The sequence below is a fragment of the Pseudopodoces humilis genome, chromosome 5 (assembly GCF_049639895.1).
Source record: "Pseudopodoces humilis isolate 2021_Gansu_Grassland_sample_001 chromosome 5, ASM4963989v1, whole genome shotgun sequence".
NCBI lineage: Eukaryota > Metazoa > Chordata > Aves > Passeriformes > Paridae > Pseudopodoces > Pseudopodoces humilis.
Window position 1 is genome coordinate 14362864 of NC_142204.1, and position 25615 is coordinate 14388478.

The window sequence follows — 25615 nt, forward strand, 5'->3', positions numbered from 1 at the left end:
CCATTGCTGGGCCCCCCGGAGCAGAGCCTGGGCCCTGCTCTGAGCCCTCCTTGCAGACAGCGACAGACCGGGCTGAGCGTGCCTCTCGAGGCTGAAAAGCCCCACCCCGTCAGCCTTTCCAGTCACTAAATAAACTCCGCAGCCTCTGCTCCAGGAGCTCCATGTCTCCCTCATCGTGAGTATCCCAGGGCTGGACACGGGAGTGGCCGGATGCGGTCTCGAACCCGCGGCCCCCCGCTCGGCAGCAGGAGGGAGGTGCCGGCGCTGCCGCAAGGGGCGCTGGAGCGCCGAGCGCATCGATCCCCGCCGTCCATCCGTGCATCGGTGCTCGGCTCCCTGGGCAGCGCCCGCCCAGCCCTGCCCGTCCCCCGCCATTTCGCACCGGGACGGGAAGGGAAGGGACGGGACGCGACGCCAGGCGGAGAGGGAAGGGAAAGGAGAAAAAAGGAAGGGACGCGACGCGACCCGGGCACGGTGGGTGCCGGGAGCTCCCGTGGCACGGCCAGCCAGGTACCGCCTATCCCCACCCCGCCGAGTCGGGGCGACCCTCTTCCTTCCTTCTCTCCTTCCCCGTTTTCCCTTCGAGGTGGGAAGTGCAGCCGGCGCCCCTTTTCTCCCCCATCGCCGTTCCCCCTCCCGTCCCCCTTTCCCTCTCCTATCCCGCACCCCCGCTGCTCCCGCCGGCATCCCCCTGAGCCGCATTCCCGGTCCTTCCCGGCGGGAGGGGACAGGTGGCCAACGCCCTGCGGGACCCGGCGCTCGCCCGAGACATCCCCCACCCCTCCCTGAGCCCTCATGGATTTATTTTCCCCCCCCCCCTCCCACCTTTTCTCCCAGATCCTTAAACCCGAAAAGTTGGGGCGGCGCGGGCGCGGCGCTGGCAGGGGCAGAGAGAGCCGGGGCGGGGCGGGCGATGCCCCGGAGCCGCGGGGGTCCCGCAGGCACGGCTCGCCCTGCAATTAAAAATTAATAAAGCCCACCCTAAACTGTGTAGAGGAAGCTGTGCTCGCCCTGTCTCCTGTCCGGGCACTGGAGGCGCGTTCCCGGCTGTGAGCCCCATCCCGAGGGGAGCTGGGACGCTCCGGGAAACCCGGACGGGTTCTGCGAGGCACCGGGAGGAAGCAGCGAGGAACTAAATCCCTGCACGGATTAATTCCTTGCACGAAATACTCTTTTGGCCTTTCCCGGAATTCAGTGCTTTTTACATTTATTTAGTGTATTTTAAAAAAAATATTTTTTAAAACTTATTTCGTGTTCTTTAAATCTTTGTGTGACCGCTGCCTGTCGGCCGAGTGCCCGCTCCACATTCCCTGTGTGTGTGATATTTGAGGAACAGCATTCCCTCATCCCTTTTTGTCTTGTCTTGCAGGGAGGGAGCTGCTTCCCGGTAATAGTAGAGGATCCTGACGCTGAATGAGAAGGCACCGGCAGCATCCTCGTTAGTGGGAGCCCAGCTCTGCTTAATGTTGGTTTCTTTGTCATCAGGTCTGCTAAAAAATGACAGAGTATAAACTTGTGGTGGTTGGAGCTGGTGGTGTAGGCAAGAGCGCCTTGACAATACAGCTAATCCAGAATCACTTTGTGGATGAATATGACCCCACAATAGAGGTAAACACTTTCATCTCATACTTTTTGTGAGGGGAGATTATCAGTTAATAATGGTTCTTGTTTGCTTTTGGACACTTACCACAAGGACAGGGCTTTATAGTAGAAAGAGTTCAGAGATAGATAATGGTCTGCATTGGAGACACAACTGCTGTCTTACTTCTTGATCTGGCTGTGGAACAGCAGCTGCAGTAAAAAATTACCAGTTTTGATTAGTTAAAAGCGTGGTGTTAATTGCCATGTATCCTTGGGCAGTTTGGATGCTTGTGTTTAGGATCTCCATGACAAAGTATTTGCAAACTCCCTTGAAAACGGTTGGTGAAACTCTTCATAGCTTTGTGCAACCTCTTAGATGGGACATTTTTCCTTTGATAAGAAGGAATTAAGAAGATAAATTAGTGGTTGTGAAACGCGGGTGCCAGTCTTTCTCAGCTCCTATCACTGGGATCTGTTTCACACAGGGAGAAATGTGTCTTAGAATGTTACAGTGAATGAAGCAAAAATTGGAGCCTGTTTTGTTTTATTTTTTCTCTGTTGAAACACACCAGTGTGTGTTTTCCTATCTAGAGAAAATGTTACAGCATACCTTCTGGAATGGGTTCTTTGAAATACATGTCTCAGTACCTCAAAGTTTGAAATTGTATTTAAGCTTTAAAAGTTGTGCTGTTTTAAAGGTTTATAATGAGCAGGCAAGCTCTGCTTTTTAAATACAAGAAAAATATCAGTGTTGTCTGCAATCTCCTGTGGATCATTGCATTTAACAACCTCCGACTCTATATAAAGGAGAAATGACACTATAACTTACCCCAGGTTTTTTTATGTTCCCAGCACTGAAGCTCTGCATCTCATGACTTCATTTATATGTTTATCCAGCAAGGCACTTCCAGGCTCACTTGAAGGAATCACAAGGGTTTAAATCTGGGCTTAAAATGGAGACTTGGGAAGTGTGTAGGTAGTGATTTTCAGGGAGACGCAAGCAAGAGGAGCCAGTGCCCCGAGGTGGCACAAATTTAGCGAGGGCCTGAGCACAAACATAGATGTGTTGACTTGAGGTTGTATCATGTGCCTGTGTGTCTTATTGTCTGTCTCTTGCATGGCTAGATAACGTCTTGCTTGCAGTGGATTTTGTGACTAGACCTGTACAGAAAACTGACTTACAGCAGCAGAGCAGCTCTTTCAATTACTAAGATATGAAGTCTTACAATGACAACCCCAAACACTCTATAAAATCACACAAAACTTGCTGAGAGGAGCAAGCCAAATGGGATTTTACCTTTTGCTGTGAAAGGATCTTTGGAGGCTGTTGGTCTTTGATGCTTGTTCATAATTACCTGAGTTTCTCTTAGGTTAGAGGTGTGTTTAAGCACTGCAGAAAGTGCTGTGCAGGTTCCATCTTGTAAGTTGTCATTGTGTAAACAGTTTAGGAACAGAGAAACTTAAATGCCAGTATTCCTGGAGCGCTTGAGGGATTTTGCTATTCAACCAGCTGAGTGATCTGAAGGCCATTAAATACATTTTTAATGTAAAATAATAAATTGGAAATACAGTTCCTTATAGAATGAACCTGAAAATCCCAGAGCTGTGTCTTTAATTCATGGAATCATAAAAGGGTTTGGGTTGGAGGGGACCTTAAAGATCATCTTGTTCCCATGAACAAGGACACCTTCCAGTAGACCAGGGTGCTCCAGGTGCATCTGGCCTCGGCCATTTCCAGGGATGGGGCAGCCACAAAGGCAGTGCTGTGGTCCAGAATCCCTGTGTTCTTCTTTAAAAATGACACCAAATTAACTGGTTATTAAGCAACCCAATAGATTTTGCCAGCGTTCACAGCGTGTCACATGCAGCAGTGTTTATTTCTGCTCCCTTAACAAGTTCTTGTCTACTAGATCCTGTTCTTATCTTGTAAATTCTGAGACCTCGAGGATGGAAACTGTATCTTCCTCCTCCTGGTAACTGGCCTTGTGTGTGCTCACATGTGGGTAAGATATAATTCAGGGCCAACAAGGGCAGGCTGTGATTCGGAGTGGCAAACAAAAATAAAAATTTGGTTTAAATGCTCCAGTTCATGCTTGGGCAGAATCCCACTTGGTTGAGGAGGGTTGGTGATGGTGCTTTCTGTTAGGTGCAGTTGTGATGCTGATCAAAAAACAATAGCTGTGGAGTGGGTTTTAGGCAGTATGAGGAGATAAGGCTAAAATTGCCCTGACTGTTAAATAATTAGGATAGTTAAGTAGTGTCACTACTGTTGTTTGCCACTTACTACTGTTTCTTTTATTGCCATACAGCAAAATACTCCTTTTCCCTGCAGATAGTTAAGCTAAATAGTTTGGGGTAAGATAGAGAAGATAGTTTAATGTTTGTTGTCCATGATATATTTCGTAACTACACAGTTACTGAATAATTCTAAATATTTCCTGTGATTAACAGAATAAAACTACACTTCTAAAATTCTCATGTTGTGAAGACATGATATGGTGCAGCAGAGGAAAAACCACACTAATTACTTAATCACAGGTGCCTTTACAATGTTAATTTTGCTCCTGTTTTTTTGGTGGAATAAACCTAATGATTCAACAGATAACCTGTTTGGAAAATGTCAAATTTCAGGGCCTGCTTGAGTGTTTTATTACTTAAATCTGAGCACAGCAGATGGCAGGGCAGGGGGAGGACTGAAAATGAGTGTTTGGGTGGCTGCAGTTGCTCAGATATCCATGCTTTATGTGTGTTTCACAGTCCAGTGCTTTATTTGAAGGGGATGTCCGAGCAAGGATTTATAGCCAAGTAATTTTAAGTGTTTTATTTTAAATTAAATGGGCAGCAACCACTGTAAATTTGGCGTGAGCAGTTGGGGCAGTGCCCTCTACTGGCCGAGGCTGAGTAAATCTTACTTGTGCTCTGTTGAATTTCTTTCATTTATTAGCTTTTTTTACACTTTCAGGACATTTCAGCTCTAAATATGTGTCGTCTTTTAAATGTCCCAGAGAAAGAGCAGCTCTCATAGCTGCTTGTCAGAGGTTTTGAAATTGGATTAGCCAAATCCCTTGGCTGATGTAGGAATACTGATATTTAAGTCCGTGTTCTTAAATGACCTGTGCCCTCCTGAAACAAGCACCAATATTTAGTAATAGCTTAGTCTCAGGAGCTGCGATATTTTAGCATTAAATCTCTGGTATAATGGAGTTTTGTGGAGTAATAATTACTTGCCTAGATGGGATTTATTAAGCACTGTGGTTTTTTTTAGCTAAATTCCGTACATAGTGCAAAGCTGAGATTTCAGATCACATTTTCTTATCAGTGCTTGTGAGCAGATAGAATTATTACTACTTTAACGTAATTCTTACTGTTTTTTTTGATTTACAAAAGGCCAGTAAAAGCAGGTTAAGCGATCAATGAAATTGTTGGTAGTTACGTACTGTATACTGGGGAGAAACTGGAATTTCACATATGAAGCTGAGTAGGAATCAGGAATTAATTTTCTAGTTTGCATTATTTCTAGTTTGCATTTTGTTTTTACTTAATAGCATCAAATGTGATTTAAGGTTTGATGTTTTGGAAGGGGGAGCGGAAAAAAGGCCAAAAATCAAAGTATTTATTTTTTCACTTGTCTGGAAATCATAAGCTTCAATTTTCTCTCCCACATCTTTCTTTTTCTTCTGCTTTAAATCCCCTCACTAGGTAGTCATAAAGATTTTCTCCCCAGAAGTGGCAAGGCAACTTACCACCTCAAAATAGTAATTTTTGTATCTGTGCTGTGTTTTATGCTGGTGTGTCTTTGCTGCTACTGCTAACATGGTAGGCAGTTCTTAAAATCAATTCTTTTCTCTTAAAAATTATTTTCTTTGATGAAAATTACTTAAAGCTTTTGTTTAGAGCTCAGTTGAGCTCTAAAAGGACTTCCCTTTGAAGTCCTTAAGATGGAAAGGAATAATGCAGGCTTTTCAAGAACTGCTTTTCATATTTTTGAACTAGCAGTCAAATTGCAAGAAGAGAAAATGCAAGCTTTGTAAATATGTCTGGTATGATAAAAGTTCTGCTAGTACAGTGATAAAGGTATCCTGGGACATGGGGGATCTGCTCTTGAATAGCAGTATTGGAATGAAGGTGAATCCTTAGGTTTGAGAATTTTTTGGCCTTGTTTTTTTTCCTTTAAGCAGCAAGATAGAATGTTAACTTTATTTTAAAACACGTCGGAGCTTGTGTGTTTCTCAGCTGTATCAATATTTGAATATGGTTTATACGTTTCTGAAGTAACTTACCTGCTTCTTACCTGAACACTGAATTTGCCCTTCTGTGAAATAAATAGTCCCAAAATCATGTTGGAGGCAAACTTTTATCTTTAAGGTAGACAGTAAGTATTGTTTTACCTGATATTGTGAGCCTTAATGACATTTAACAGTAAATGTGAGATTACAGAGTTGGTTTAGTTTAAAATACTGTCTTTTTACAATTCTCTCCTGATTTTTTCTTAGCATGAGCAACAGGAAAGAATAGAGTCTTTTATAAAATTACAGATGGATAGAGTATCCTAAGAGTAGGTGTACTGTGCCCAAAAATGAGTAGAAAGGTTGTTCTGAATTCACCTTTGCAGCTGGCTAGAATTGCAGTTTTAATTCTTTAATTCCCTTCCCAGTAGCTTAGTTTCACTCCTGTAAAGTGTCAGAACAGCAGCAATATTGTGTTAATCTCTGGCTAAGGAAGCTGAAAGGTGATACCAGGAGCTTGTGTTCGTACCTGTTATTTGTTACAAGAGCTGCTTACTGGGAATAATTCATGGTGCTGGTTGATGACACCTTTTCTAAACTCACTGCCATGGCTTTATTTCAAACACAGAGTTATAGAAGTTATTGGCCATGTAATGCTCACCTTCTCACTGCTAAAGCTGTGTACTCAGAGGCCTGGCACCAAAACAGGGATGTAATAAAATCTAGCTGGTGGGACTTTGTACAGATTTTAGCTACTTGAGTCAGTGACCTGAAAGCTTTGATTTGGTAGCATTGAAATAATTTGTTCTGACATCTCTGTGAACCAGCCCATCAGGGTTTTAATATGGCTTTGTTGGTCTGTCCTGGCTGAAAAGCTTGAATTTCAAATATATCAGCTCAGCTTTGATAACTTAATAACAGATACCATTATACACACCTGCTAAGGCATGCAAAACAGATTTCCTGCCCCAACTGAAGGCTTTGTATTCTTCGCTTCCTTTTCAGTGGCAAAGGTTTTTTTGGAGTTGTCTTACTTGTGCATTCTTTCTGGATTATTATTTTGTGCATTCTTGTAGCATAGAATGAGGGGCAAATTGTAGTTTAAAAAAGAAATTAGTAGACTGAGTGAATTTAAGCACAGTCAAACTTTTTCAGTCCTTCTTCTTGCTAGTAAATAATATGATTCTCTCTGGATTTACTGATGTTCAAAACCTTACCTGCTTGTGGTTAACCAAGGTTTATTTTTTATTTTCCTAGGATTCCTACAGGAAGCAAGTAGTAATTGATGGAGAAACTTGTCTCTTGGATATTCTTGATACAGCAGGTCAAGAAGAGTACAGTGCAATGAGGGACCAATATATGAGAACAGGGGAAGGCTTCCTGTGTGTGTTTGCCATAAACAATACAAAGTCTTTTGAAGATATTCACCATTATAGGTGTGTATGTGAAGAGATAATCCACCAGTTTTTGTATTAGGTGGGCAGGGGGATTGCTCTTCCTCTGAATAATACAGTGGTCTCTCATGAAATAGGAAAAGTCTGAAAATTAACAATATTGCAATTTATTTGTGCATCTGCTATCTAGAATTTTGGGTAATCTGAAAATCTGCTTTGCTCATAAATAAGGTGTAAATTATTGTGACTTAGTATTCTGAGTCAAGACAAAGATAAATTCTGTCCATTCCATTGATAAAATTGTTTGCTAAGATGGAAAAACAGTAGCTGTTGTAATTGTACAGAGAATAATGTCAATTGCTAGTTTTGTTTGGGGCTGGAAGGGAAAATACCTGGAGAAGAATAACCTGTGTGAGCCCTGATGCCTGAGAAGGACGGACACAAAAAAAACAAAGCTCCAATATGACAGGAAATACCAACCTGTTACTATTTTTTTCATATTATCTTCTTTTAAATAATTAGTTAAGAACTCCGCACACACTTTCTTTCTCAGCTACACTAATTTAGAAATAGCTTTGGTGATTACCATAGCAGATTATTTATAACTTAGTTCCTTACTGTTACCCTGTATTCTCCCTGGGTATTCTATTAGAAGCCAATGAAATTCCCACCAAAGATCACTAAGTGCACCAGCATCAGCCTAAGGTTAGTCCCAAACATGTGTTAATCTACCCACAGTTAGGTAATAATAATATTATTAATAATAATAGTATAATATCACAGATGGGTTTCCTGTGGGTTTAGAGGAGGAAGGGAAAAAGGAAAGAAAGATGTTGGTGTAAGGGGAAGAAGGAGCATAGAAGTTTTCATGAGGAATTTTTGTTTTCAAGGAGAGTTGTAGATTTGCATAAGACCTTCACAGTTTCTTTCAGAGAGTGTTGGGTGTTGAGTGCTGGAATCTCTTCTGTGCATTGACAGACCTGTGGGTGACCTTCCTTGGGGTCTCAAGCCTCAACTGGCTTGAGGCTGAACGATCATAAAGAGCTGGAAACAGTGTCTATATTAATTAAGGAGCATATTTGGGAAGGCAGAAGTAATGAAATCAATGATTTTTATTCAACATTCTTCACAAGTGCATCTAGCATCTTTCAAGATGCTTTCTAACTAGTGCTTGAAAGGACTCCTACCAAATTTCTTACTGTAGAGAGCCAGACTAGTGGTCTATTTTAAACCTCCTAAGTGCAGAATTTTTAATGCTGTCTTTTATTAAAGAACAAAATAAAATTACTACCTCCCCCAAAACCAAAACAAAATCAAGACAGCAGGCATAGAGCTTTTGGCAGTGTTTTGGCAAATGGATTGATTATTATGAGTGTTGAATATAAGAGGTAAGTAGCAGGATTAATAGCAGAGCTTCTTAAGCTTATTCTGGTATTAGCTGTTAAAAAGTTAAAAAAAAAAATTAAAAATTTAAAAACCCCAGTGAAATGACATTAATATCTATAGTAGTTTGTAAAATGTCAGGCTTTTGGTTGGTTGGTTTGTTTTTGTTTAGAAAGATGATAAACTTGATGGTGACAGGATTGATCAGTTTATTTTTCAGTGTCTTCCAATAGTGCATGTACACTAGATTAACATAAGGACTGATGTTTGATTCTGTTAATTTAATGTTATAACTGTTTTTAAATCTACCATATAAACTATTAATACTTATTAAACACAATCTTCTCTTTTTCTTTGTTTTTAGGGAACAAATAAAGAGAGTTAAAGACTCAGAAGATGTCCCAATGGTGCTAGTAGGAAACAAATGTGATTTGCCTTCCAGAACAGTAGACACAAAACAAGCTCAGGATTTAGCAAGAAGTTATGGAATTCCTTTCATTGAAACATCAGCAAAGACAAGACAGGTAAAGCTCAAAACTTCCCAGATGCAAAGGCAGAGCTCTCACCTGAATTACCATAATGTTAATTATTCTAAGCATTGACATTTGTTTGGTCATATCAATGGATGCATTTCTGCAGATTTGAAATTCTTGGGGTGTTGCTTTTTTCTGTCAACTTGCTTCTAATTGGTAATTGTCTATTGATGAGTGAGTGATTGATTGGCTTCAAGTGGGCAGACTCGAAGTGAGACCTGGCCTGCTGTTGCTCTCCTCTGTCAGGTTGTTGAAGCATTCTTAACCATATGAGAGGTTTTAGTAGAATAAAAGCACTTCTGCTTAGAGGTGAAATGCTTTTTTTTTCCCTCAGCAAGAGGATTAAACAGACAAACAGTTAATTAGTTTATTCTGCTTTAAGTGTTTTCATTAATAACAAAGGAATAACAAGGAAATAAACTTCCTTGAGGCATTGATTCTCTAATTAGGGGGACATACTTGATACACCTAAGCAATTGACCTTCAGGCTATGTCTGAAATTCCTGAATTAGTTATTTGTGTAAAATGATACTTTTCCTAAGACTTCTCAGCTAACTGTTGGTTTGTTGTAGCTCACTGGTCCTTTCAGTGCCTCTCTTGGGCTGAGAGAGGACGTAGGTGCCAGAGTGGCACATCTGAGTTTTCAGGAGAAGAGAAACTCTGGATAGAGGTGGAACTGGTTCAGTACTTCTGGAAGAAAGCAATCTTGAAAAATAGTGGTTGGTGGTTTGTCTTCTAAGAGCTGAGATTGTACTGTCAGTACAAATTAGATCAGGCCTGAGTGGCTCCTACTCTGCATAATCGGAAGTGTTATGTGCAGGAGTTCAGAAGGTAAATAAGGGCAGAATGCTGCAGTTTGAGTAACTGCTAAGAGTTTCTGTAGAGATTCAGCTACATCACTTGGCAGAATTTCCTCATAGTTTGTAAGGTGTTTTTGGATCTGAGAAGAGAATATTTTATTAGTGCAAATTTGCTCCACCCACCCACCCAAGGTTTTGACAAGTTGAAACATGGGCTAATTAGTAAAACTTCACAAAGCAGCGCTAACTTCTGGTAACAAAGAAAGTCTCTATTAGGTAGGATTTAAAAAACCAAAGCAGAATTGCCAAATTTGAATGACTGACAATAAATTAGGCCACACGACTGTGCTTAAGAAGGGGGCATACAAATGGACTGAATAATGACAGTGGCTTTGTTTGGAAGGTGCTGTATTAGTGGCTGTCATGGAGATAGGAGGGTGAAAAAATAACTCTGAAATTATATTTAAAGTTTGAAACAAAAGAAGTGCTGCACCAACATCTAGGTTTTACTTTGTTCTGTCTGTCTTATACAGCAACAGGTTTTGCTGGGGAAATACTCTTTTGCATAGCCACTTCTGTTAAAAGGGGTATTTTAAAATAAAGATGCCCAATAGGCTGTTTAGAGCCTGTTGGATTTGAAAAGTTGGCACCACTAGTGGTAGCTGCTGATTCTTTCCCAATGTAGAGCATGTTGTGCTATGAAATTCCTTCATAGGATGCCGTGTAAATAAAATATTTTTGGGAAGATAAAAGGGCGTTGGAGAAAGAACTGCAATTTAATTATAGCAGGAGGATCTAAATTTTAGTGTATGTGGTTGTATATACATGTGTGTGTATGTGCATGGAATGATTTTTCAGTCACTCTTGCATATTTATAAATATGTATATATATATATACACACACCTTCTTCAAAATTAATTTTAAATTAGGGGATTCGGACTGTTTTGTGACCTGCATATGGCCCATGGGCTATAGTTTTATTCTCTCTTTGTTTAAAAGTCAATATATAAATAAAACTCGGGTCCTCTCTGTCCTCATGGAGAACTTCCAGATGTGAACAGGTGCAGCTGGTGGTCTTCTAGAGCCCGTGGGAAGTCTTCTATGAATCTTTTGAAGTAGGAACCTTCTTTTCCATTCCTGTCCTCATCTTCCATCACATGGAAATACCATCACTATTGCCCTGCTGAAAGGCACCATTTTCCTGCCTCTGCCCTTTCCTGTGCACAGTTCTGCCGGAGCTCAGAGGGAATCAGAAATGTTTCTGCAGGAGAAAACTATGAAGGTGGAAATGGGAGGGAGTTGACGGAATAGACTTTTTTGATTGCCAAGACACTTTTCTAAAAGGATGGCACTGCATGCTCGTGCAGGGTGATATCTCAGCTCAACTAAGTCTTTAAGATTTTCAAAACTTTTCAGGCAAGGACAGAAAATAGAAGAATATTGAAATGAAGTACAGAAATAAGTTGTTCCAGAGGTTAGGGTGTTTGGGTTCTGACTGGGAATAAAAATGCAAACTTCAAGTCACAGCAAGAAGAGTGTGTTTTAAGCCAGATCCCTCTGTGAATTTTCAAACAAAATACTGAATTCATCAGTGAAACCTCACTTCAGAGGGCCCTACAACTTGAATAGAAATCTACAGATTATTAATATTTTCAGTAAGACCACTGACTGAAATCAGTACAATGTAATTTATGAAAAATTGTGATACTCCTGTTTCTGAATGTATGCAAGTGGCAGTACTGGTGGTTTTGTAAGGCCATGAGCATTTACTCATCCTTTCACAGTCCTTATGGAGAAGTGGATGAATGGCTTAGGTTTATTTTGATTGCTGATTTTGCTTTTCTCTGTTTGGCATAAGCTTTATATTCAAGTTCTTCCCCGTCTACGTGAGCATGTAGTTCCCAGTATTATCTATTATTGATAATCTCAATGAGAGATGAGCGACAAACTTGATTTATCCCCACCAAAGCTGCACCTGCCATTCTTTATTGGGCTTCCCCTTGCCTGGGAGTTACGCAGGGAAATGCTGTAGGGCCAAACCACCCCAATGTGGTTTGACTGTTGGGCTTTGTTTCCCTTGGAACATTTCAGCTTTCTTGCTGGTATTGGATTCACAGGAAAAGCAGATGAATGAGAATTATTGCAAGCATAGTAAAGTGTTTCCCAGAGCTTGAGGTCTCATTATTTAGAATATGCTTAAACACACTTTTGAAGTGTGTAATGAAGAAGTTGACCTAAATCACCAGAACACTGTTAAAAAAAACCTTTTGGTTATTTCAGCTGTCTGATATACAGTAGGTTAGGTCCAGCCTTGTGCTCAAACTAAGTTGAGAACCTGTGCCTGATCTGGTGAAGTAACTGTGGCAATATTTACAGAAATTAATTTCTACATCTCTACATCACTTAAAATTCATGGCTAACTGTTTGCTTGAACCATTTTTAGGGGTTTGTCATATCTGTTTCATGACACTGTATTACTCCAAGCCATTTTTAATCCAGTTCTTCTGTACAGGTTTTATCTTAAAGCATTGTTTTCAATGAGTTTTAACTTGGTCAGACTTTTTACACAGTTTTTTCATGTACCTTGTCTGTTGTAAGGTAGAACATTTCTGGAAAAGCTTAGTCCTCCCCCAGGGACAAAACTCCAAGGGAAGAAAGTTTTGGTTGCTTTTAGGAGATCAGCTGTGATCAAGTGTTTAAGGATGGGAACAAAACAGTTTTGGGTTGTCAGGGATAATTTTCATTGGGTTCCTTTAGGCACTACAGAAGTGGAACTTGTGAAAATTCCTGTTTGGGTCCGTGTTTGAAACAGCCTTCCTTTGCACATGGTCATATTTTAAATTGAGTGTTTGGCTGTCATTCAGGAGGCAAAAGCACCTCGAAAACATTGCCTCAAGGTCCTGGGTTCCTCAGGCTGTTTAGAAGTTTTGAAGTTTTTAATAACTGCCAAAGGCTATTTTTGCTTCCAGCTCTGACAGCTAGAATAACTGGTTAGTCCCCCTTTATATATATGGTCATTGCTTATTGAAGGAAAAAATACTAGAGAGTCTTGAATTGGTATTAAAATGACTTAAGTTTGTAGGATTGGTATCTGTCTCTTTAAAATGTTACCTTGTGCTAATGATATAAGCAAATATGTGTCTGTACAGATTTTCTTTCAGAATAATCTCTTTCAGCAGGGTTCATAAGTCTATTCTTGGTGGTGGCAGTAATAGCAATTTCTTTTCTCACTCTGTATCTCTCCATCTCTCTGCATTGCTAAAGCAAATTACAGCTCCTACTGGTGATGGGAAAGTTGGCAATAAATGTTGACTCAACAATTGTTACCTAATTTTTCATGTGAAAGCTCCATAATCAAATTACATTTTTCTACTGCAAAACAGTAGATTTGCAAAAATGTTGATCCTTGTACAGCCTGTGCTTTGGCACATAGCAGCTGATGAATGTTTGCTGTTCCCACTTCAGAAAGAGACTTCCATTCCTTCCAGAAAAACATGGAAGTATGAGCTTTACTTGGATTTTGCCTGTTTTAGTGGCTTTCCTTACATTTTGCAACCTGTCAGACCTGGAATGTAAGACTTGGCCATACTTGACTGCATCCTAAGAGGGCACATTATGTCTATACAGGGAAGTACAATCCAAAAAATAAATCTAATTCATTTAATCTTCGAATTGAAGAGGCTGTAGTTTAGAAGAACCCTCAGATAAGCAACAATATGTTAAAAGTAAATGTTCCATATGATAACCTGTGGCACAGGTCATGCAAAATGACCCAGTAATTGTGGCAGTAAATGCTGGCTGGCTTTTCAGTTATTCAGTGCATAATACGAAAATGGAGAGAGAATTTATGGAAAATCTGCCAAATAAAAGCCCAGACTGCCCATTGGTAGTAATAAAGTTTTGGGGCTTAAGCAGTTGTACTGCTTACCACAATCATCAGTGTGTCCTGGCTTTATTTCCAAATGATGAGTTTGTTATTAAATTAACAGCCCTGTTGATCTGATCGAGGAGACAAGTACTGAGATTGATAGTAAGGCACAGGAGAGATTTGCTCTCCCCTTCAAAAGCTGCAGTGGAACATTTTTCATCTTGTTCTAATAAGAACATCCTCAGAGATTGATATAAATCATGAAATTTATTCACAGGTATGCTAATTTTGAACTATTATAACTTAGAGCTGGTGCTGTTTCTCTTTATATTGTATTTGGTTAAAGATGTCTTCAGTCTCCATACGTTTTTTTGTTGTTGTTTTTTTTAATGCTTGTGGTGTCATATCCAAGTGGCCGAAATGCAGAGCTGCAGAAAAGTAAGGTGTGGGACTGGAGAAGTAAAACATGTAGCTCTGTGTCATCCCTAGAACCCATGAGGAACATTTCTGCAGCAAATTAAAATCTGAGCAGCAGAACTTCACAGATTGTTTGCATTTAGTTATTGTTATGGGACCCTCGTGGTTGCTGAGTCTGGCCCAGAGGAACAGATCAGGTGTGTCTCGTTGATGTAACAAAGATCTTAAAGATTACAATACTGAACATTTGCTGCCATGGCTCAGATACCACTTTTCTTAAATTAAATGACACAGTGCTTGTTTCACAAAGTTAGTAGCTTTAAAAACAACACTACCCCAAACTTAGGATTCTTAGAAAATTCTATTTCCTTATAACCACTTAAGAAATCACCTGGATGGACTTCTTTAATACTTTGTTAGCTTGATCCATGCATTTTTGCAAAGTTCCCCTTCTTGCCTAAAGAAGAGGCTTGCTTTTCTTCGCCCAAACAGTAATGTGTTCTCAGTTTTCCTCAAAACTGCAAGTGGGTGCTTTAACTATGTGTGTTCATAAGTAGCCCCTAGTTCACAATCTGTTAAGGTTTTGTGCCTCCTGCATACATCCATGCCCACAGAAATGTGGGAATAGTTCAGTAACAAAAGCAGTATCATTTTCAGCAATGGAAGAAAATAAGTCTTACTCTTTTTTTGGCCCAGCGTTACTATGCACAAAAGAAAAGCAGTGCTTGAAATGTAGATATTAACAATAATTGGTAATCAATAAATGTTGAATTAAGCTTGAATTAAGTATTTATCAAGCAGCAGATGAGCAATCCCAGCATTTTAAATACATAAACCCATTTACTTTTCTCAAGTAAAGCTCATAATTTCAGTGATTTTGTTGTGATTTATTGCCCTTCCATGGGTGTCCCATCTTGTCTCAGTCATTAACAAAGCGATTTTTAAGGAGTTGTGTTTTACAATGCAGAGAGTGGAGGATGCTTTTTATACATTGGTGCGAGAGATCCGACAGTATAGAGTGAAAAAAATCAGCAAAGAAGAAAAGACTCCAGGGTGCGTGAAAATTAAAAAATGCCTTGTAATGTAACAGGGTAAGTTTGTAATGTACCAGGGTAAGGGTTGCAAATCACTTGCCAAAATAAAACTGATTGAGGGTATCTTGCCAATCAGATGTTTTGTGGCTAATCAATGACAATTTCAGATATAAAACCAATCACATTTCAGTGTCCTGAATATGGATTTGCTTTGTTTTGTGGGGTTTTGATAAATGGAATAACAAAAAGTCTTTGCCGCATGTTGAATTCTCCAGCTGGGAAATGGAGGGACCATTCTGAGTGGGAAGAAGTTAGGAGGAAGTTTTATTAGGAATATATTGCAGATGCTGTTGAAGTGAATATTGGCTGAAGCTTCAGGCTGATGAACTGGGAGGAAATGATTATAGCACTTAGAAGTCCTCCTCAGATTCAGAAATAGGAGGTTCCTAATCCAGCAAAACAGTATTTGACTGGTGTACAGGATTTCTTAATTCTCAGGCCCTTTTTTATGCCATGCTTTTTTTTCCTTGTTCTTCCCCAGCTTAAAAAATGTAACCTTACAATTTCCAGGATTTTTTGTGCAATTACAATGCCGTGAGTGATCCAGATTTGGACAAAGTAGGGTTTTACCTTTTTTTGAGAGCCTTTACAAGAGGTGGGGGTTGAGCAACAGTGAAGGAACACTGGAGGAGAGAGGGGGCTAAGCCAAAACCAACAAGAATGCAAGAAAAAAACCCAGTACCCAAATTCTCACAAAATCTTTTTTTTAATCTATATATTGCACTGTTAGAAAAAGGGGAGGAGGTGAGGACAGAAGAAACTGGTATGGAGGAAGTACATGTCTAAATCACTTCCAGGGTTTTTTGAACAAACTATTGGAGCAGCTCCTTGCAGATATTCCTATCCCATTAATTTTCTACCTTCTATTGCACCATTCCAGAGAGTAAGTTGTTACTCCTTATATGCTTGTCCAACTGGAGGATGACCTGAAATTTCCCATTTTGTAAAAGAAAAACTGTTCATTTTTCAAGGTATGTGTTTGTACTTCAGAATATGTGGCAGAGAAGTAGTAGAATTTGGCTTGTGTCCTCCAGAGACTGTCGCACTGTGGGAATATTCTTCTCAGTGAGGGAGTTTTGTTCTCTTTGTGGGGAAGAAATTTTGATTCATATCAGTTTTTACTAGATCTGCTCAGGCTTGTTAGTCTCAGCTTTTAAATGATGAATAACTGTTCAGAGGTAATTATTTAGTTGGTTTTTTTTTCCTAAAGAAAATGATGGAGTCCACTTTCCTGGAGATGTACAGGAAATGATTGTATGTCACTTAACATCGTGACGTAGTTGACAAGTTGCTGATCAGTTAGACATTGGACTTGGTGCTCTAGGAGGTCTTTTCTGACCTTAATTATATTATTCAATCACTTTGTGGTACTCTTTGCATCACAGGTTTCCTTTGCAAGCAACTGGAAGCTTCAGTCATGAAGCTCCCTAGTCTTGCATCCAAATATTACTAAAATTGATGCCATCAAAACACCTTGTGTTATCCTTCCCCGCCTATCAAAAACAACAGAAGCTGGGCAAGATGACTTTTGATGAGAGCATTAGAAATTAAATTGCTTAAGACCTGTAGCCTTCTGGAAACCAACTTTTTAGATACTTGATGTGTTACTGTTATAACCATACCACAGAGTAGAATTATTTTTTTTTATACTGGGACTTTAAAGATCCTGAGATCTGTCTGCTTTCCCTTCCTGTTGGGAGAATGAGAATAGGATGGGAGGAATTGTGGTTTTCAGTGGAAGGATTTTTGCAGATTGCAGAGTTCTTGTTTATGTCTCAGTGAACACATGTTTTCTTTCTACCAGCTTCCTACTTTCTGATGATGATGTCCAAGAGAAGTATTTTTGGGGGATTTTGCATCTTTTTTTCCAGTGAGGGAAATCTTTTGTCAGCAGTGGACATTGTTGACTTTTGGATGTTTGTTGTGTTTTCTTTTTTTCCCTGCACCCTGTTTAGAAAATAGTATTGGATTTAAGGCTCTTGAACTTCAGGAGTCTGCTTAGAAAAGGAATGATTTGCCTTTATTCCGAAGTGAATTCTACATGGTATTGATATGCTTTTTCAGCAATTTTGTATTTAGAGAGTTAAGCTGGAGGAAGCACACTCCGAAATTACTATGGCACAGCTGTAGTTCAGTAGTGATTTGAGTGAAATGAGAAGTCTGATGTTTAACCCAGCCTGGTTTGTTTTACTTTCCAGTCAGTAAAAGAATGTATTGTTTCAGTGTGATGTGTAGTAGGTGATTAAGGAGAGCAGCACCTCATGGTGTGAACCTTACAGCTGGGATTTTAGACTTCAGAAATATTCATTGTAACACAGACTGCAATGATAGTATTCCATGAATAATCAAGTTGGACTGTTCAGAGTGTTTTTCTCCCTTTTGGAATAGTGTTTATCTTCTTCCTGCCTGTGGGATGCCTTCTTAAGTTATATTAATCTTCCACAAGGAAACTGAAAACTTTGACTACCCAGACTGCCATGAACTGCTGATGCTTTCCAAGAGTTTCATTCCTTTGGCTGTTATTCAGTAAAGCAGAAAGGACAGAACATCTTTTGCTCAGCTAGCAGGGAGAAATCTCTGAAACTCCATGTGAAATCCTCAAAATAACTCTTTTTTTTTGAAAGCATCAGATCTTTAAAATAAAAAGCATGCTACATGCAGACGTCTAGATTATATAATCTGGGTTGAGCTGGGTTAATAGGGAAAAGTTTGAGTTAGAAAAGTTCTAGATTTGAATTTAAAAATGCCTAAGTTCTTGATTAAACTGCAATTTAATGGCTTCCTTCCATAGTACTGCAGAGGTGTACAAATAACTTCTATTCCTCGCAGCTGACGCATGTGTATGTATATATGCATTATATATTAAAAAAATACAAGAAAGAACTACAAATTAGAAATTGTGTAAGGCTTATTTTTGGGACTGGGATTTTAAGGAATTCCAAATTCCTTATGAATTTGGTGTTTGTTATTGCCAGCCAGGTTCATTGCTCAGTCTCATGTATGCTTGTGGTGGTGCAGCCACATCTCCAGACTTTTCTGCAGCCATGGGACCATGTGGGGCTCCAAAAGCAAACTTGTAGCCACGAGCAGGCTGTTCCTGTGCGATCAGTTCTGTTGTTTCTGTTCCCTCTGCCCTTTGGAAGAACAAGGGCCAGGAGCAAGGCCTGTCAGTGCACTTTTAGTGAGGCTCTGGGGTTTAGTTCTGAGTCTGCACAGGGAATTGTGAGTTTCTAATCTAAGCCTGAATTTAAAACTCTCATTCAGTACCTCTTAACTTCCCCGAAGGCTTGCACACAATAAGTGCATTGTCAGAGGGAGGAAGGTCAGCTGCCTGCAGTCCCTTCCTACTGAAAGAGCTGACTGGAAAGGTTGGCAGTCTTTGATCTCACAGCATTGATGCCTTTAGGGACCTTCTGGAGACAGAGTATCCACTACTTACATTTAAAATTTAATGGGCAGGCTGAAAAGTGAAAGACCTCCCTTTACCTTGTGTTCTCCACTTCCGACTCACAATTGGTCTAAGCACAGTTTTGTATGTCATGTTCTGTTAATGACCTGAATTGAAGATGAATTGTGGCAGGACCAAACATAATCAATAATTAGTGAGGCTTAGTCTACAAAGGTGTAAATGAAAGGATGAAAGCCAGGTCAGTTCTGTAACCTGATCTGGTGAGAGGTGTCCCTGCCCACAGCAAGGGCTTGGAATAAGATGATCTTTAAGATCCCTTCCAACCCAAACCATTCTATGATTCTGTGTTGCAGCATGTGCTGTATTTAAAAGATACTCATCTTACTAGGTAGAAAAAAAATTTCAGCCTTGATTGGGAAGTTGTGTGTTTAAAGGATCATGATTGTATCTAGGTATTACTTTGTACAAGTTATTTTCTCTGCATATATTTTAAAACAAGTTTAATGAGGGAGGATTTCTTGTTTGAAGACTTAAATTGAAGGTTTTAGGTGTGTCTGATTTGAAGGCACCAACTGAAAGCCAGTTCTGAAAGGTGGTTCTATAAGGCAGTGTGAACAGTCTTGGGCAGAGGTTGTTCTTACATGGTTCTTGTGTTTGAAGTATGAAACTGTTGTTTTGTCTGTTGTGATTGATTCTTAGTGCTGTCCTCCCCCTTCTTAATACTGAGACCTGCAGTGGAATCATGAACTGTTGTTCTATACCATTTTCCTATTTGAACATTGCTACATATTGTCTGTGTGCATTAATGCTGAAGCTGTAAACAAAATACACTAGTTCTCTCCAAAGTAATACGAGGTATTTTTAATTTTCCAAAAACTAATGAGTGACCTGACCTTTTGCAGCAGTAAGGCTATTTTCCCACTAGGCATCCATTTTACATTGGCCAGTAATGCCTCAAAATGTAGAACAAGTTGTTTGCATGGTCTTGTAATATGCAAAAGTGTGCTATTAATATTGAGAGATACACTGCCAAGGACTTTGAACATCAGTTGTGTGTAAATCTTTTATGAACTTGAAGGTTTTAAATAAATTTAGCTTATACTGAGTGCTGCTTTTTAAGTGAAGCTATTTCACACTTCCCTGTTGTTTGGACTTGTCATATTAAGTTTCATCACCACTTGGAGTTTGGCTGAACCAGTAACAAATTAGGTGATTTTTGGCTTTTTGTTTTTTCAGAGTTCATTTTCAGTTCTTTACTGAAATAGGAATAGAGGAGGAAATGCAATGTAATTTTGTTTTTGGCAGCTTGAAGGCAAACTCATGGCTGAATTTCTAGATCTAGTTCTATAGTGATGCATTTGGCTGCTGTAAAACAGGAATATTTCTCATCTATCTAAAAGATATAAAGAGTAAGGCAGGAAAGAATCAAGAAAATTTTTATTTTAAAGCTTTTATAACTGTATGTACTCAAATTATTAGATGTAAAGGCAGACTGACAACATGAGTATTTTAGTGGGATTTGAAGCAACATGATAGCAAGGCCATAAATTGTTTCCCATAAGTAAGTTGTAACAAAGTACATTGTACAAAGTTGTACTTGATAGTGGTTCATATCGGGCTTTTGGATATGCTGGTCTCTTTAGATCAGAGTTAATTTTGGTCAGCTGTAATTACCTCTGAAAATAATGAGAAACTACTCAGTGTGAACAAACATCAGCTTTTGTGACTGTAGCTTAAGTCTTGGAGCCATGGAGATTTTATGTGATTGTCAATCAATGTGTTTCAAGTGTCCTTAACTTTTGAAGTTGAATAGAATGACGTATCAAATAACTTGTCACTGGGACGTGGGATTGATTTGATTGATTTGCATGTGTAAAGATTTATAAAACTGGTGTGATTATTGTACCAATGTGCCTCTGATAAATCATCAGAATATGTGGATAAAGCATATCTGTGTCTTTGGTATTGAATTATTGGTACAAATATTAGAATTCATATTCCAAAATTGTATATAGATTATTAAAGCATAAATAAAGATAGTTAATGCCTCACAACTTCCCTGTGAGGGTGCTGAGGCCATAGTACACATTGCCCAGAGAAGCTGTGGCTGGTGCATATCCCTGGAAATGTCCTAGGCTATATGGGGCTTGGAGCAAGCTGGGGTAGTGAAAGGTGTTTGGGTTGGAATGGAAGATCTTTAAGGTACCTTCCAATCCAGGCCATTCTATGATTCTGTGATAACATATACTTATAACCCAATTGTGAGGTGCTATTATATAAATACACACTCTGTATGATACTTTTCTAGCTTGAGGTGGAGCAAGGTGTGCTCTTGGAGACGGAAGTGAGGGCAGGATACACTTCATTACCTTCCCTCCCACATCAACAATGGAATTTCACCTGTGGAGCACCTGTGAGTAACCTGCAGGCTGCCCTAAGCCTGGTTTAGGAGCAGCTGAGGGACAGGGCAGCAGGTGTCAGCTCCTGCTGGTACCGAAGCAGCTCCCTCAGGTGATTGTGTCAGTGCTGCTCAGAATTCCAGAGAGGAACAGGATTAGTCCTGCAGCCAGGATTCATTGTTCAAAGGATGCCAGGCAGGAAAATGTGTGGATGGAATCCCCGTCTGAACCTGATCTTAATTTGTGTCTTTCTGTATCTTTTCAGGGTGTTGATGATGCCTTCTACACATTAGTTCGAGAAATCAGAAAACACAAAGAGAAGATGAGCAAAGATGGTAAAAAGAAGAAAAAGAAGACAAAGACAAAGTGTATAATTATGTAAATACAATTTATCCTTATTCTTAAGAAGTACTGAAGTAATTTTGTACATTACACTAAATTATTAGCATTTGTTTTAGCATTACTTTACTTTCTGCTTCATGATCCTGTTAGCTTTACCTGAATGCTTGTTTTAAATGACAGTGGAAACTTCATTCCTCTTAAAGTGCCAGTATTCTTTGACTGTTGGTTCTTGAACTAGCAATGCCTGTGAAAATAAAAAAAAAACCAACAAAAAAAAAACAACAAAAACCCAAAACAAACAAAAAAATACCCACAGAAAGCCTGAGAACTGTCTTAGGACTCTTTGGTGCATGCACAGTTGCTAACTTCCTATTTTTCTTACTGATTGTGAACTTCTGTTCTGTGTGCAAAGCAAACAAATGATGCTCTACACATTTTAACATCCCCTCAAAATTTTTGGGTTTATAAATTTGGTTGGGAAAAAGGACTAGTTAGCAAAAGAAGCTTTCATTTCAGCCTTTCCTTTATTTTAGACTGATTGCAATAGAGAGAGACCAGAAGCCTTTATAGTCTTCCTGTAGATTTTGCTTCTAGGCATCTAGTCTTGTAGCATTTCAGATCAACTTTAATGAATGTAAAAAGAAAACTTTCAAAAAAAAATTTCACTGCAATTTGTCACGGTCACTCCTTAAATACTCTATTTTTTCTATAAAAAATTAAAAATAAAAAAAATTTTTAGAAAGACAACAATGCACACCTGGCAATGGAAAAAGTAAAAGTTCTAATTAGGTTGATTTGCTATTGTTAATGCATTGCTTTAAGAGCTTCACTGAGTTTTTGTGTCTGAAGAGCAAGGTGAAATCCCCCTGTGTCAGAGCTTTGAATAGCTTTGTTCGGTAGAGTCAAGATTTCACCCTGAGTGTCCCTAGGAAATACTAGAATGCCTTAACAGAGAAATTGATTCAAATTCTTAGGTTAATTCATACATGGACCCAGAATTTACCATAAGAATTAAATCAGAATCAATCCTAAATTACACAGTGGAGTAAAACCATTCTTTTTTTTCCCCCCCAAGAGTGGCATTAAATACTTCCAGATGCCCATTTTGTGAAAAATAGGGGAGAAATTCTAAATTCTAGTAACATCAAATGAGTGAATGAAAGAGTTGAATTTAGCTGCTTCATGCAAATAATTTTGAAATCCACTATGCCATGGAAATGGTGTGGAATTTGCACAATCTGTCAGCATAGAACATGATTTCCAGAGTCAGTGTTGTTTGTGTGATGTCTGTGAAGTATAGATTCAGTGGTTGGTGAGTGGCATTCCAGTGTCTAGGCTGTCATGAAGCTGCACCAAGAGTTTAATGTTGTCTTTCTCTGTGATTGTCTTGTGATTTTTGTTCTTTTCTCCCACCACTTTTTTTTTATTATTATTATTTTTAATTTTTTTTATTCTTCTGATTGGAATTAATGCAGGATTTTTGCAGGAGCTTTCACTTTTTGGTACTGCAGTAGACCTAGTTATTCACTGAAGTATGAGCCAGTAGTTCCAGTGTTTCCAGTTCCTAGTGTCTCCCTGTAAATGTGGAGTTGTTTGTTTCAGGAGAGCTTTGGTTCCTGAAGGTGCACTTCTTCACAGGAGCTAACTCAGCTGCAGAGTGACACTGGAAGGTGTGACTGGTGTACCCAAAAAATAGATCACAAGACATTGAAGTAGGACAGTTCAGGACACTGGAAAACTTGGAACAGGGTATAGTAGCATTGCCCTAACCTAAGGTATTCCATGGAAATTTTACACAGGTATGTAAAAATTGCACTGTGTAACTCGGACCATTTCTGTGAGAAGTATTATTTTGCTTCTATAAAAAAAAAATCCCAGAGTGACTGTTGTAGGTGGGGACCTGCAAAGCTGTCAGGGAACAGAGTATCTGGATTGCTCCATATTCTTTAATTCCATTGTGTCTGGGAGAAATCAGGCCTTTTCCTGCCTGTGCCCACCATTCCCACCCTTCACCAAAATCCAGACCCCTCCACTCCTCTCAGCTTCAGTGTGAAATGTAGGTTAAGAAATATTCTGAAAAACATTAGCAGGAGAACCTAACTTTATACTGTAAGGACCAGTAAGGAGTAAGAACAGATTCTTAACGTCACAAAATATTTCAGAGCTTCCAAGGTTAAAATGTGTCAGAGACAGTTATTTGCACATTTTATATACTCTTGATAATACATGAAGAACATAGCAAAAGTGGGTTGTAAGTCTTGAGCAAATGAAAGTAATCTTAAGGTTACTTTAATTTTGGTAACTGAGTCACACTGCATGTGAAATTAGGGCTGGTCTAAAATTCTGATATTAATTTAACAAAGAGCTGTTAGGAGAATTTGTAGCTGAAATGTCTTCATCAAAAGTGGATTTCGGTAGCTCTACTATAAAGCTATATATGAACCAGTGTTGGAGTTTTTCAGCAAAAGTGAGCTGTGGCTGCCAGTCTAATTAAACTAGTACAAAATCCATTTAGATTAGCCCTTATTTACTTGAAAAAAAAACCCAACCCAACCCCATCCTTGCCACTGTCATGCAGTTTTGTCTTCCTGTTAAGATTTGGTGAAGCAGGTTGGATTGTAGCTTGCACAAGTTGCTCCATCATCACTGCCCTGTTTGAGATGCTTCCACAGAACATCCTTGGGTGCTGTGTGTCCTGAGAGCAGCTCCTGAGCCTGGGAGTCACTGCCCACGTCACCATGTCAAACTGCCATGTGTCAGGGAGTAACACCTTCTTACAGTAGCTTTATGTAACTCTGCTAAATACCTGGATTCTTGGTTTGCTCCAAAAGGAATTACTCTGACCAGTTTCTGTGCCCTGAAAGTTTCTGCTACTTTTTTGCTGTGTGGGCCTTGTTACAGTAACAGGATAATGGGTAAATACTGACACACACAATCTTCTGCTCTTGTCTAGACTATGAAGCAATACAATTATTACCTTCAAAGACCATCAAACTGTAAAACAAATCATTGTGTCTCAAGTTTACATAAAGCTACATAGACGGTAAATCTTTCCTAACATTTCTTTATTCCACTGTCTTGTGTTTTCATGTTGAAAATACTTCTGCTTTTTCCTCTTGAGTGCCAACTTCTTACTAGAATGACTTCTTAATGTAATATGTTTACCTGGAATGTATTTTAACTATTTTTGTATAGTGTAAACTGAAACATGCACATTTTGTACATTGTGCTTTATTTGATGTGGAACATATGCAGTGTGATCCAGTTTTTCCATAATTTGGTTGTGTGACCTAGGAATGTTGGTCATGCCAGACATTAAGTTAAAAAAGGAAAAAAAAAAAGACCACTGTTTGTTTTAAAATTTTTAATGTTTTTAGGAGTATGTGCTGTGAGGTGATCTGGAATTTGTCATTTTTTTGTCAAACTGTACTGCTCCTATTTATTGTAATGTAATAAAAAATAGTTATTGTGAATGTCTGTCCCAGCTTCCTTTTCTTGTGCAAGAATTTCAGGTAACAGGGCATCCCACAAATTCCATGTGCTTGGCAGTTGTTCTCCATTCTGTCTTGTACTTCTGCTGGTGCTGCCTGTCCCAGAGCTGCTGTCCTTGCCCCCCTTGGTGTCCCTGTCTCTGAGAGGGGTGGCTGCTCAGAGCAGGTAGAAGTGCAGAGAAGCTCAGTTGATGTTGAAGGAGTTTTTCACATCAGTGTGGTGGCAGAAACTGGAGCATGTGCGTTTCATCACAAGCTACTGTAATCTGCCATCACTTCTTAAATTCTGTCCTAGAATTCTGTGAGGATGCTGCTGCATTCCCTGCTCCCTCCTCAGGCAGCTGTAATCTCAGAAATGCTCATTCAGCACCTGGGCTGAGGTTGTCTGGAGCTCTTCAGGAACAGTTTCCAGGAATTGGTGCTGTCTGAAGAGCTCCTGCTTTGTAACCAACAGCTTTGGAAACTTATTTTGCCTGCCCGAAGAACACCCTTAGTGGAACAGCGTTTTTGCTTTTGAAATTCCAAAGGACGTTACTGACCTGGATTGTGGTCAGGATGGAAAACTGCTGTGGTTTTACATAATCACACATACATACATAATAGTATGTATACATACATACATAAACCCACCTCTCTTGTGACCCTATAAAGAGTGGGCCTGAGTGAGGCCCTCAGAG

At 39.5% G+C, this 25615-nt stretch overlaps 1 protein-coding gene across 3 annotated transcripts; it reads left to right on the forward strand.

Annotated features, from left to right (window-relative positions):
• The first annotated feature begins 325 nt into the window (after positions 1 to 325).
• KRAS (KRas proto-oncogene, GTPase) lies at positions 326 to 24920 on the forward strand. Of its 3 annotated transcripts, XM_014260474.2 has the most exons (6): positions 326 to 510; positions 1370 to 1387; positions 1486 to 1608; positions 7065 to 7243; positions 8949 to 9108; positions 21371 to 24920. In XM_014260474.2, the coding sequence occupies exons 3-6, from the start codon at positions 1498 to 1500 to the stop codon at positions 21485 to 21487; spliced, it is 567 nt and encodes a 188-aa protein (XP_014115949.1). In that variant the 5' UTR covers positions 326 to 510; positions 1370 to 1387; positions 1486 to 1497; the 3' UTR covers positions 21488 to 24920. The 3 variants fall into 3 exon arrangements, with proteins under 3 accessions (XP_014115949.1, XP_005531917.1, XP_014115948.1); XM_005531860.3 differs by having other exon boundaries at positions 1370 to 1608; XM_014260473.2 differs by lacking the exon at positions 1370 to 1387.
• Positions 24921 to 25615: the final 695 nt, after the last annotated feature.

What these genes read in the sequence shown, in the direction of transcription:
- KRAS (XM_005531860.3), top strand. Translation starts at nt 1,498, where the DNA reads ATGACAGAGTATAAACTTGTGGTGGTTGGAGCTGGTGGTGTAGGCAAG. An exon ending in GAAGATATTCACCATTATAG is followed by an intron (nt 7,244 to 8,948) that starts GTGTGTATGTGA and finishes CTTTGTTTTTAG; the next exon opens with GGAACAAATAAAGAGAGTTA. An exon ending in CATCAGCAAAGACAAGACAG is followed by an intron (nt 9,109 to 21,370) that starts GTAAAGCTCAAA and finishes GTATCTTTTCAG; the next exon opens with GGTGTTGATGATGCCTTCTA.